This window comes from Hyaena hyaena, unplaced genomic scaffold (assembly GCF_003009895.1).
Source record: "Hyaena hyaena isolate Hyena2069 unplaced genomic scaffold, ASM300989v1 scaffold_394, whole genome shotgun sequence".
Classification (NCBI taxonomy): Eukaryota; Metazoa; Chordata; class Mammalia; order Carnivora; family Hyaenidae; genus Hyaena; species Hyaena hyaena.
In genome coordinates this window covers 141738-154133 of record NW_024081026.1, presented here as the reverse complement: position 1 = coordinate 154133, position 12396 = coordinate 141738, and the positions used below count along the sequence as shown (strand labels likewise).

The 12396-nt window shown below is 41.3% G+C and overlaps 1 protein-coding gene across 1 annotated transcript in view; it reads right to left on the bottom strand.

Moving 5' to 3' along the window:
- DNAJC15 (DnaJ heat shock protein family (Hsp40) member C15) overlaps positions 1 to 11547 on the bottom strand; it is a 66226-nt gene extending 54679 nt beyond the window's left edge. The window contains exon 1 of the mRNA XM_039251556.1: positions 11400 to 11547. Coding sequence (XP_039107487.1) covers positions 11400 to 11504 — 105 coding nt within the window. The 5' untranslated portion in view covers positions 11505 to 11547. The remainder of the gene's footprint in view (positions 1 to 11399) is intronic.
- Positions 11548 to 12396: the final 849 nt, after the last annotated feature.

Below are 12396 nucleotides of genomic sequence, written 5' to 3'. Positions count from 1 at the left end.
CAACTTGAGTATCAGAAATAGATGTGTTAGGGACACTTAGGTGGCTCAGTCAGTTAAGCATCTGATTTCAGCTCAGGTCATGATCTCATGGTTTGTGAGTTCGAGCTCTGTGAGCTATGATGACAGCTCAGAGCCTGGAGTCTGCTTTGGATTCTGTGTCTCCCTACCCTGCTCAGGCTCTTTCTCTCTCTCTCTCTCTCTCTCTCTCTCTCTCTCTCTCTAAAATAAGTAAAAAGTTAAAAAAAGAAATTGATGTGTTGACACCTTGAAATGAGAATTAATGAGTCAACAGTTCTAAACTACATGATATTCCATATAGTTTACATAGTAGAATAGTACAAGTTTTCTAGAATGGAAGGAAAGGCTGAAACAGATTACCCTGAATCAGTTAAAGTAATATACAAATTGGGTAACAAAATCATGGCACTTTTTAAAACTTCTATTTAAAATTCTTCAGAGGCGTCTCAGTGGCTCAGTCAGTTAAGCATCCAATACTTGATCTCAGCTCAGGTCTTGATCTCAGGGTCATGAGTTCAAGCCACACATTGGAAAAGGGACATCTGGGTAGCTCAGTCAATTAAGTGTCTGACTCTTAATTTCGGCTCAGGTTGTGATCACAGGGTTGTGGCATCAAGCCCTGCATCAGGCTCCATGCTGAGTGTGAAGCTTGCTGAAGATTCCCTCTCTCCATCTGCCCCCTCCCCTACTTGCATGATCTCTCTCATTCTATCCCTCTGTCCCTCTCCCCTGCTCATGTTCTTTCTCTCTCTCTAAAAACAAAAATACAATAAAATCTACTCTTTAAAAATCTACTAATTTTATAAAAAACCATACATTTAGAAATGTATTTAAGTACTATAAAGTAATAAAGTTCTTGGTGAATAAAACTATAACATCATTGCAGGTAGGCAGTATTTTGAGGGAAAAACTGCTGTTTGTAGTACCATCTGTAACTGATTTCATAGCTGGCTTAGTTCTTATCTCCTGCTATACAAAACTACTTTTTTTAATGCTTACTTTTGAGGGAGAGAGAGAGCATGATGGGGAAGGGGCAGAGAGAGGAGGACAGAGGATCCAAAATGGGCTGTGTGCTGACAGCAGAAGCCGGATGTGGGGCTCAAACTCACAAACCACAAGAGCATGACCTGAACAGAAGAAGTTGGATGCTTTAACCGAATGAGCCACCCAGGCACCCCCAAAACTAATTTTCCAGTTGTGATGGAGAGGATAGTTGTTGTGAAATTCCAGGTATGCCAAAAGGAAGTGGAAATTATTCTCTGGAAGACCATAATATATCACTTAGAGGAATATGTGATATTTTACCATATACCTGGAGGTAAACACTTCTGGTCACTCACCCGGTTAGACTCTATAACAAACCTGCATGCAATACAATGATAAATACAAAAAAACTGATGAACCTCTCTCTCTCTTTGATTTCATAATCCCCTGGCACTCTCTGTTAGCAGATACTGAAAAACAAAAATAAAGCCAAACCAACAAAACAGAAAAGAGCATTCATTGCTGAAGCTGTAGGAGAAATGCCACATTCTCTACTGGACTGAAAGTGCAGCCACTTACTCCAAGACAAGTATATCTTTTACTATCATACTTCATCAGCTACACAAGGGGAAGATAAGGAAAATGGGGACAAGTTGGGTAAGAGGATAAAAATGAAACTGTTAGGATCCAGAGTTGTGACCCAGAATGAAGTTTTTCCCATGAGATAAAATGTTATACACACAAGGCTTCTTAGAGAAATGGCTGATTCTAGGACAGGAGCAAGAAATACACAAGATAAGCCTAGAACGCCTTATAGTGCCAAAAGTAAGGAAGTGCTCAAAAAAAACCCCCACAGTAATGGGGTATATCAAAGGTATATGGGAGCCAACTGAAAGAGATATCAAGGCCAAAGGTAGCTAATTTAAACAAAATAAATAATACTGTTATAACCCAAGGTATAAATATCCATGAATCCAGACCAATATAAATCATGACTGAGTAAATGAATAAATGGGGGAGAGAGACAAGCCTCCTGTGCAGCAAAATTCCAAATAATTTTATAAAGAACTCCACCCTCAAGGATGGAAGCATAACTCCCTACTCCTGAAATGTAGCCCATACATAGTGACTTCCTTTCAAAATGTACAGTGGGGTAAGAGAAAGGGGGGAAAACCAGTTAACTTTACAGTGGAGAAACCAGACAAATACTACTTCATCAGATTAGATCAAGGAGAACCTAAATAGTGAGAAATCATGTTTATGGTATGTGCCTTCCATACGGACAAATCCCAGTGGAGGGGCACTCTACAAAATATCTGATTAGTATTCCTCAAATCCGTCAGGGTCATCAAAAACAAGGCAAGTCTGAGAAACTGTCATGACCAAGAGGAGACAAAAGAGACATGAAAACTAAATGTACTGTAGTCCCCTGGAGGAGATCCTAGAACATTAGAAGGACTGTACATAAAAACAAAGAGATTCTGAATAACGTATGGACTTTGGTTAATAATGTATGAAGCAACAATGGTCTGTTAATTATAACAAATGTACCATACTAACACAAGGTGTTAAAAGGGGAAATTGAGTGTGGGTACCTGGGGATTCTGTGTGCTAGCTTCTCGCTTTTCTATCATCTAAAACTGTAGTTGAAAAAATCTAATTTTAAAAGGAAAAAAAATGTAATATATGGTGATTAGATTTTCATGACATTCAGAGCATGTAAAAGTGAAAATGGACTTCCTAAAATAATACTCTGCCTTACACTGTGAGTTAAAGACTCCTGTGGGCTAAGGGAATACACACCATTTATAAAATAGTGTTTGGGTCATCTGGGTGGCTCAGTCGGTTAAGCGTCCAACTTTGGCTCAGGTCATGATCTCACAGTTCGTGGGTTCAAGCCCCTCGTCGTGTCGGGCTCTGTGTTGACAGCTAGCTCAGAGCCTGTAGGCTGTTTCAGATTCTCTGTCTCCCTCTCTCTCTGACCCTCCCCTGTTCACAGTCTCTCTCTCTCTCTCAGAAATAAATAAAACATTTAAAAAAATTTATAAAATAGTGTTTTGTAACACTGCTTGGAGGAGACTGTGCTTTCAAATTTCTCACATCTGTGAAATTCAAATCACCTTACAGATGAAGATAGATGAAGTGAGTGTAGTGTGTTGGTCCCAGACCTGTATTCACGGATTCATTCCCGGGCTTCTCCCTACTCTGTTGTTTTGGGAAGAGAGCAGAGACCTGTGGGCCCCAGTGTCACCTGGCTCCAGGTGAGTCTGACTGAGTCTGACGAATGGAACCCAGGAGGGAGGGAAAAAGGAAAGGCCAAAGTACTTCTCGCTTTCGTCTCTGCCTTGTGGCAGCTCTAGCGCGGGCAGTGTCTCTGTGGCTTCCTCCCCACCCCCAGCTCCCCACGGACCCCTGAGGTCAGGCTAGGCAGAGCGCTTATGAAAACACCACCTCTTCCTTTTGACCCTGCAGCCTGAGAGTGCTAGTGGCTTTTTACTGTTCTCAACCTCTGGACTGCCTCATGATCCCATCTTCTCAACAACTCCACCACCTGTAAAACCAACTCTCTGCACTCCATTTCCTTTGTTTTACATAATTTAAATGTGTCTGTTTTCCTGGTCAGATCCTGAGGACACAGATAGGTTGAAGGGGAACGAAGATAGAAAATAATTTGAGTAAAAGTAGAGTAAAGAAAGCAGAAGACCTTCGAGGCTCATCCGCACATCAACTGTATGACCTTGAGCAAATTATTTCACTGCTTTAAGCCTCGATTTGTTCATCCATAAGTAGGGGATTATAATAGTATCTACGTTTCACAGGGTTATTACATGGACTAAATCAGTTCATGCATTTAAAGAATCAGCCTAACGCCTGGCACAAAACATTTAGCTACCACCACTATTACAGTTGCCGTTACGGCCTCTAGACTCCAGAGGGCTGCCCACTGTAATACAAGCTTAACTGGTCTTGCCTTCTGCTTCTCTGTCCTCTACCCTTCTTAAACACTGCTCTAGGCTCCATCTTCTTGAAGCCTACTGCTGATCACACAGCTCCTACAAAGCTTCAACAGCCTACAGATACGGTGTTCATTCCTTAACCTGCCATTCAGGCATATCCACAATCTTATCCCAACATACTTTCCCTTCTTTTTTTCCCCTTGATATAAGCTACAGTTGTTTTTTCTCTTTCTAGCTTCTCTTGAAAAATGAAATATTTTGGAAACTAATTTGACAATAAACTATTTGTAAATAAAATAAAATAAAATAAAATAAATATATGCAAAAAAAAGAAAAATGAAATATTTTTCAAGGTCTTTGAGGACAAAACCCATGTTTGATTCATCTTTGTACTTAACTGCAGCACTGAGCCTCAGTACTTTACCTAATAAAATGGAACCCCGTATCTCACATTCAGGCAGTTTTGCTGTTGCGTCTCTTGCCTGAAGAGACATATCTAAAACATGTTCCTAAAGCCAATATTAAAGAAATCACTGCCCATGTTTTTTCTTCTAGGAGGTTTAAAGTAGGACTCAATAAGTGTTCAATAAATGAACAAATAAATAACAGCACTTAATAGAATCAGTCTTGAGGGGCACCTGGGTGGCTCAGTCAGTTAAGTGACTGACTTCGGCTCAGGTCATGATCTCAGAGTTCGTGGGTTCGAGCCCCACATCAGGCTCTGTGCTGACAGCTAGTTCAGAGCCTGGAGCCTGCTTCAGATTCTGTGTCTCCTCTCTCTCTGGCCTTCCCCTGCTCACACGCTCGCATTCTCTCTCTCTCTCAGAAATAAATAAAACATTAAAAAAATTTGAAAAATAAAAAGAATGGGTCTTGAATTAAGTGATCGAATTTACCTTCTAGAGCAGTGGCAGGCAAACTATAGCCCACAGGCCAAATCTGGCCCTCCAACTGTTTTTGTAAATAAAGTTTTATTGTAACACAGCCACATTTATGCATTATCAATAGCTGCCTTTTGCTTTACAGTGGCAGGATTCAGTAGTGTAGCAGAGACAATATGGCCTGCAACGCCTAAAATACTATTTAGCCCTCTACAAAATAAATTTGCTGACATCTGTCCTTGAGAGTGGCAATCCTGGTTTATCCATATCCTCCCCACAGACATCTAATATATAGCTTTCCTATATTTTGTGTTCAAAAAAAAATTTTAATTAAACTGAATGAATTGATAAACTTTAAAAACAGAGTTGGAGACTGTGTTATTGGAGGTAATAAGCAATAAAATTACCAAAACCAGGGAAAGCACACCAGAAGTCAGGGTACTATGTGCGGTCTGACTATACAAACACACACTTATATTTTAGCCCTTTCTTTACCACTAAAGAGTAAAACAAGAGAGATAGTCTCATTTATCTTATTCTTTTTTGTTCCTTAGGGCTATCAGTTCATAATTCTATAAAACATTTCTCTCATTCTCTATTTTTTTCCTGTCCAGTTGCTTCATGCCATTGCTAATTTAAACATTCAATAAAAATTTATGGAGCAGTAACCAGGTTACTGTTACTATGTTGAGAACTGAGAGAATGAGGATCCTTAAAACTTGCTCCCTGCCTATAAAGAATATCTAATTTTAGTTTAAAAGGCGTATTTCAAAAAGGAGAAGCACTATTTAAATAGAGCAAATAAACAAGTGGACCAAGTCTGGTGTCTGTTACTGTCACCTAGTTTCAAATCTCCACCAGAAAACAAACAAATTAAATGTTCCACTACTACGAATCCAAGAATTTCTGAAAACTGGGAAAACAGCTCACTCCATCATAGCTGCTACCACTGGGGGAAGGGAAAAGAGCATCAAATTTGTTTACTAATTCCCTAAGGCATTTTATTCTTCCAGAAGAGCATAAGCAGTAAATAACCTTCTCAATAAATACAAATTGCCTGAAAGTGTTATAAAATGCTAAAACTTCTATGGAGACTGTAACACTTAAGTTCAAGATAGACAATAGTGGTACCAGTAGGAAATTAAGAAGGAAAAAAGTTATTCTGCCTCAGAAAGATAGCTGTGATGGAAAAAGGGAAGATGGAGACTACTGACTCATACCACAAATATTTATTTAGCATTTACCACATACACACACAAACATGCACTCAGCATGCGCCGGGCCTGGTGCTAAGGAAGACAAAGACTCCTGTTCTCCCTTAGAGGCTAACTTAAAAGAGAAATCCTATAGAAAACACACACTCATCAATGTCAGACTCAAACATTCCTGTTTAAGTCACTCGACAGTAATAAAGTTAATAGCTGTTCATTTAATAAACAAGTAAGTGACTAACTACCCTGTGTCAATTATGGTGCCAATCACAGAAGCATATAAAAGTTTTTGCCCAGAAGACTTCACAGCCTAGATGCTTATACAATGATGAATAACTTTTTAAAGTTTATTTATTTTGAGAGAGAGAGAGTGTATGTGCACAAGGAAGGGGCATAGAAAGAGAGGGAGAGAGAGAATCCCAGGCAGGCTCTGCACTGTCAGCATAGAGTCTGACACAGGACTCAAACTCAAACTGTGAGACCATGACCTGAGGTGGAATCAAGAGTCAGATGCTTCACTGACTGAACCACCCTGGTGCCCCAGAGATGAATAATTTAGATATAAGAAATATTTTAATAAAAAACTGCACAGCTTTCTGAGGACGTACACAAGAGAAAACATAACTAGGGAAGGGGAACTTGAGTCAGGCAAGGCTTCACATCAGTAACCTGAGCTTTAAAAAATGAATAGGAGTTTGCCAGGCAAAGAATTTCAGACAGAGGAGAAAACTACAATAAGTAAAGTCACAGCACAGGGTACAGTGCAGCGTAGGGGATGGAAAATGGGGTTGGGGGAAGTTGTTTGGAGGTAAGTTCATGGAAAAGTCCTATATACCACCCTGAGGAAAGTATGGACCATGGTAAACCTATAAAAAGGTTATAAAAAATAACTGATGGTGGTGTGAAGTTTAAAAAGGATAAAGTACCAGAAGCAAAGAGACCTGTTTTTTAAAGGCTATTACAATAGGCCAGGGGAGAGATGATAAGGACTAACAGAATAGCAGTGGCAAAGTCAAGAGAAAGAAATCAGAGATCAGGATAATGGACGACAGGAAGAAGGCTGGAGGTAAAGAAAAAAAATCAGAGTTGATAATGACATTATTCACGTTAGGGGAAAGAAGAGAATCAGCTTGTATGGAGGAGAGAACATAATAAGCTACATTTTAGGCAGCTGAATTTGGTATTTTTGTTTGTAGGACTCAGTGGTTAGGCAACTGAAAATTCTTATTAACTCCATTCACTGAGAGAATAGTTCTCATTCCTTCCCATTCCAGAATAACATTTATTCATTCAGCAATTTCTTTATCAGGAAAGCTTATCACTATCAGGCACTATTATAAACACTGGGAAAACAGACAGCAAGCAAAGTCCCTGCCATGGAGCTTAGATTTTTAGCCTTATGATATAAAGTTAACTAGTTTTCAAGTTGGCATATACTAAAATGTATATGTGGCTAATTATATGTTACACCATCCTCCTAACAAAAGAAGTTACACTTTTTGGGAAAATACTGAAAACTGAAGGCTACCATTTCACACGAACTGGGTTTTTTTCAAAATGCTTTAAAAATTGGTAATAATCTCTTCCTAACATTAAACGTTCTTCTCGACTTTTCTATGAGAACCAGTTTTGCTACAAAGCAAAATCTGACCATGACCTCTATTAAACAACTCATTGTAAGCTACTACTTTAGTCAAGGTACTACATAGGTATTTTTGCTTATATTTTTACCTTTTTAATCTCCTAAACTGGTTATTGCGCATTAATTCCTAGTCCCTAATGGGAAGTCTACCTCACAAAGACTTATTTCACATCTACACTTGCAGATAGTGTATTTCAACAACTTTAAAATAAACTGCATCTTTTAAAAAAACAAAGTAAAAAAATTTCTTCTTCCATTCCTTGATATTTTATTTTCTACTATTTTCAGTAAGATGTCCCATATGCCCCACTCCTGGGTTGTTTATTTTTTCCCAACACTTACTCTTTGTCAGCTTCCCATCACTTTCAGTACTTTCAAGCTCTCCCCAAATTATCATGATCAGTTCTCTTATCTTCTAACACATCAATGGTCATTACCTGGACCAATGATTCCAACAGAGGCAGAACAGGCCTGTAGGGACATTTTGGAAATCTGTGAGGATCTTTTTTTTTTTTTAATAATTTTTTTTAATGTTTTATTTATTTCTAGGAGAGAGAGAGAGACAGCGTGAGCAGGGGAAGGTCAGAGAGAGGGAGTCACAGACCGAAACAGGCTCCAGGCTCTGAGCTGACAGTCAGCACAGAGCCCGATGCAGGGCTCGAACCCACGAACCGTGAGGTCGTGACCTAAGCGAAAGTCGGACGCTTAACCGACTAAGCCACCCAGGCGCCCCTGTGAGGATCTTTTAGTTGTCCTATTTGGATAGGACAGAGGGTATTTGGTGGATGGGGACTATTCATCCTAGAAGTCCTGAAATGTATTAGACAACCCTGTGTAACAGAACTATCTGCATCTCTCAGGATTTTAAAACACTCTGCTGAACCTTAAGTAGGTGAAAAGTTTATTTATGATCACCTTCCTCTAAAACTTTATAATATAGTACATATAAAATGTATCATTTTTGCACTGTTTTAAAGAAAGCTGAATTTTGTGCAACTATTATTTATGTAAATCAAGGGAAGATTCCACTTTGTTGTGTTCAAACTTTTACCTAAAACTGTAAACAATTTGGGAAAAATCACTTTGTCGATGACAATGGCCCTTATGGTATCTGAAATGCCAGTTAATACATATGAAATCAGTCTGCATTTATAGTTGTCACACTCATAGTGATTCTTTGCATTGGGGCAATATGCCAGCAACTGATTACTTCATTATATCTTCTAATACAATCATGCCTGAGTATTTACATACCTAAATAGCAAACATGTTACTTTCTAATAAAATATGTCACCTTTATGTTTCAATTAAAGCACTGCATTGATTTTTTTTTTATTTATTTTGAGAGAGGGAGAGGGAGGGAGAGGGGGAAAGAGGGAGGGAGGGAGGGAGGGAGAGAGAGAAGAGAGAATCCCAAGCAGGCTCTGCAATGTCAGTGCATGGATCTCAAGACCCATGCAATCATGACCTGAGCTGAAAACAAAAGTCAGATGCTTAACCAACTAAGCCACCCAGGCGCCCCGCATTGCATTAATTTTTAAAAGTTATTTTTATGAGTATATTTCATTGCCTATGAATATCATTTTAGGATATTACAGGATACTTTACAAAATATTTATTATAAAAAAGGGAGTGCTAGGTTGGACAGGAATCACTTTAGAATCACTGGCCTACACTTCAGCCTTCATATGCCTGGACTACTGATGACATTTCCTAACTGATATCTTAAATTCCACACATACCTACAGATGTGAAAAATCACCAATATTACTTCTATCTTCAAAATACCACAGAGCTCCCAACTGCCTTGCAATCAGTCCAGTACTGAGATTGTTACAACTCCCCATAAAGAGATCCTCTACCTACCCTAATAACTTTTCTGGTCTACATCACAGACTGGACATTACACTCAAAAAGCCTTATTTCTAGAAGTCAGCAAGTCACAGTGGAAAGGGTAGAGGGAATCCGAGGTCTGTAGCTTATTAAGAGAATGATCCTTAAATGAGAAATAAAAAGGACCTTCCTCACAGGGCTGTGGTATGGGATGAATCAGACAAGTAAGAGCTCAAAGCTTACTACGTCAAATGTTCCACCTGTTTTGTTTACTTACCTATCCCAAGGTCTTAGAATAATAACTGGCACCTAGCAGTTTTCAAGAAATGTCTTCCCAGGCAAGCCCAGCTGACTGCTTCAGAAACGTATCAGTTAATCAAGTAAGGATAACTGAGTGACCACAAAGTGAGTGCTTACTAGAAGTAAATCCCCAGCTCCTGCTCTTAGGAAACTTAGAAAAATACCAGAAAATGACAGGGCAACATAAAAAATGTCATACTCCAGTAGTCAACAAATGGTATGGGACAGTAGGTGCTGTGCATCTAAAGGCAAGGTCTGTATCACTGCAGGCTTGCACAGCATGGAATACCATGTGAAAAAGAAAGAAAACGGCCATGTTTCTAGACTGCCTCCACCCTTCTTACATAAAGCCTCAGAGAAGTTTACAAGAGCCCAGTCTGACACTTCTCTGCTTAAAACTCATCAAAAGGGTACCAGCGTCCTCAGGATATCCCAATCCATTCAAGCGCTTTACCAGATACTTCGCATGTTCTAGCCCCCATTTCTACCTGGCAACTGCATGGATTAATGTAGCCACTAGTTACATGTGACTGAGCACCTGAAATGTGGCTACTCTCACTGTGAGACGTGCTGTTAGTGTTAAATACACACTGGCTTTCAACGACTTGGTACAATTAGAAAAAAAGGATGTAAAATACCTCAATAGTTTTATATTGATTACGTGTCAAAATACTATTGTGGATAAAGGGGTTAAATAAAATACACTGTTAAAATTAAATTCACCAGGGGGCACCTGGGTAGCTCAATCGGTTAAACATCTGACTTGAGCTCAGGTCCTTATCCGGTTTGTGAGTTCAAGCCCCCTCAACTCCAGCATGGGGCTCTGTGCTGAAAACTCAGAGCCTTGAGCCGGCTTCGGGTTCTGGGTCTCCCTCTCTGCCCCTCCCCCGCTCGCTCGCGCGCGCACGCGCGCGCTCTCTCAAAAATAAACATTAAAAAATAATTAAATTCACCTGATTTTCACATTTTGACTACGGCTACAGAAAACGTAAAGATATATATGTGGCTTGCATTATGCTTCTATCGGACACTTACTTTTCCCAGCTCTTGCGTTTCAGCCTGAATAAACCACCTGCAATTTCCCCGTTTCTCTGGCTTACGACTTTGTAGATACTACTACTGGTGCCTGAAACACTTTTTCCTCTTCCTTTCGTTGGGTTAACTGCCACTCATTCTCCAGATCCTAGTTTTTAATCATCTTTCTTCCAAGAAGCCTCCCCTGACCTCACCCCCTACTCCCGGCAAGACTGGATGGGGTCTCCGCCTGCGCGATAGGTGAACCCATCCTACCCTGCTTATCACACGGGACCTGCAACTGCCTGTCTTCCGGCCCACCCCCCTGACTAGAGACTGTAAGCTCCTTGAGGGAACAGAAACTACACACGCCTAGTCGTCAATGCCGGCACGGAGCACAACTCGGCGCACGAAGGAGGGGATGGGACAAAGATGGGAAAGCCGGGGCACCCACGGCTGGACGAGTGAGAAGGGTGAGGAGCGACGCACGGCCTCCAGGGATCCGGAGGGTGCCGGCGGGCAGTCCCCGAGAGGGGGGAGAACAGCCGGCGGGACTCACCAGTCCGTGGTCTATGTCCGCGTCTGCCCTTTTGGTCGCGGGTGGCGAGTACTCAGCGTAACGCAGACCCTCGCCCGCCGGAGCGACGCCGCCACGGGCAGCCATGGCAATGAGACGCCGGGAGGGCTCCGTGCGCGGGGGCGTCGCCTACGAGAGGGCCGCAGGGACAAACTAGTTAGGGCGGTTCGCTCGCCGGTTGAGCTGGCACCGCCCCCTGTTGCCCCAATGGGGGGCGGGGCCCCAGAAGATCACGTTGTCACCCAGGCCCAGACCATTTAGTCCCAGCGAAACCAAGGGTCAGAGACTGAGCTGAGACCCCTGGGACGTGTGGGGTTTTTTGTTGGGTTCAGATTCGGAGGCCCAAAGGCAGCATTGGGCCTCCTGGGCATTGTGTGGTGGAGCCTGGCCCTTCCCCAGCCCTCCTCCCGACCAAGGGCCAGGATTTAAGCCCTATGGTCTGATGTTGGTCTCGTCAAATGGCGATTCAGGGGAGACCCAGAGGCTCCAGCTGCAGTGCCTGAAGGTCCCTGACCCACACCAGACCTTTCTTCCTACCCTCAACTACTGATCATACTTCTGTTTAATGCCGCAATTCTCTGATCCCTGAAAGCAAGGGAAGTGGCAGCTTGCATGTTCTACCCTTTCCTCCACATGGATGGTTATATTTAAGATGAAATTACAAAGAAGAAACATAAGCAAGGAAATAAACCTCACTCCCCACAAACGGTTTTGTACTGACTTGGATGTAGAAAGACCCATTAATTTTTAAGTGAAGCCTTTTGGTGCCAAAATTAACCAACGAATGAAGACAGTGAGGTATTCTCCAACTCCTGAAACAATTTGGCCCCTCTTTTGCCCTTTATAACCATTGTAAGAGGCGTGAGTTCTAGTGTATGTTCTATCATTTTTCTAGGCTTCTGTCCCTGAAATGCCCATTTACTTCTCCAAATCTCTCCTTGTCTTTGGAAGGCGAATAACCATTTGCCCAACATTCTGA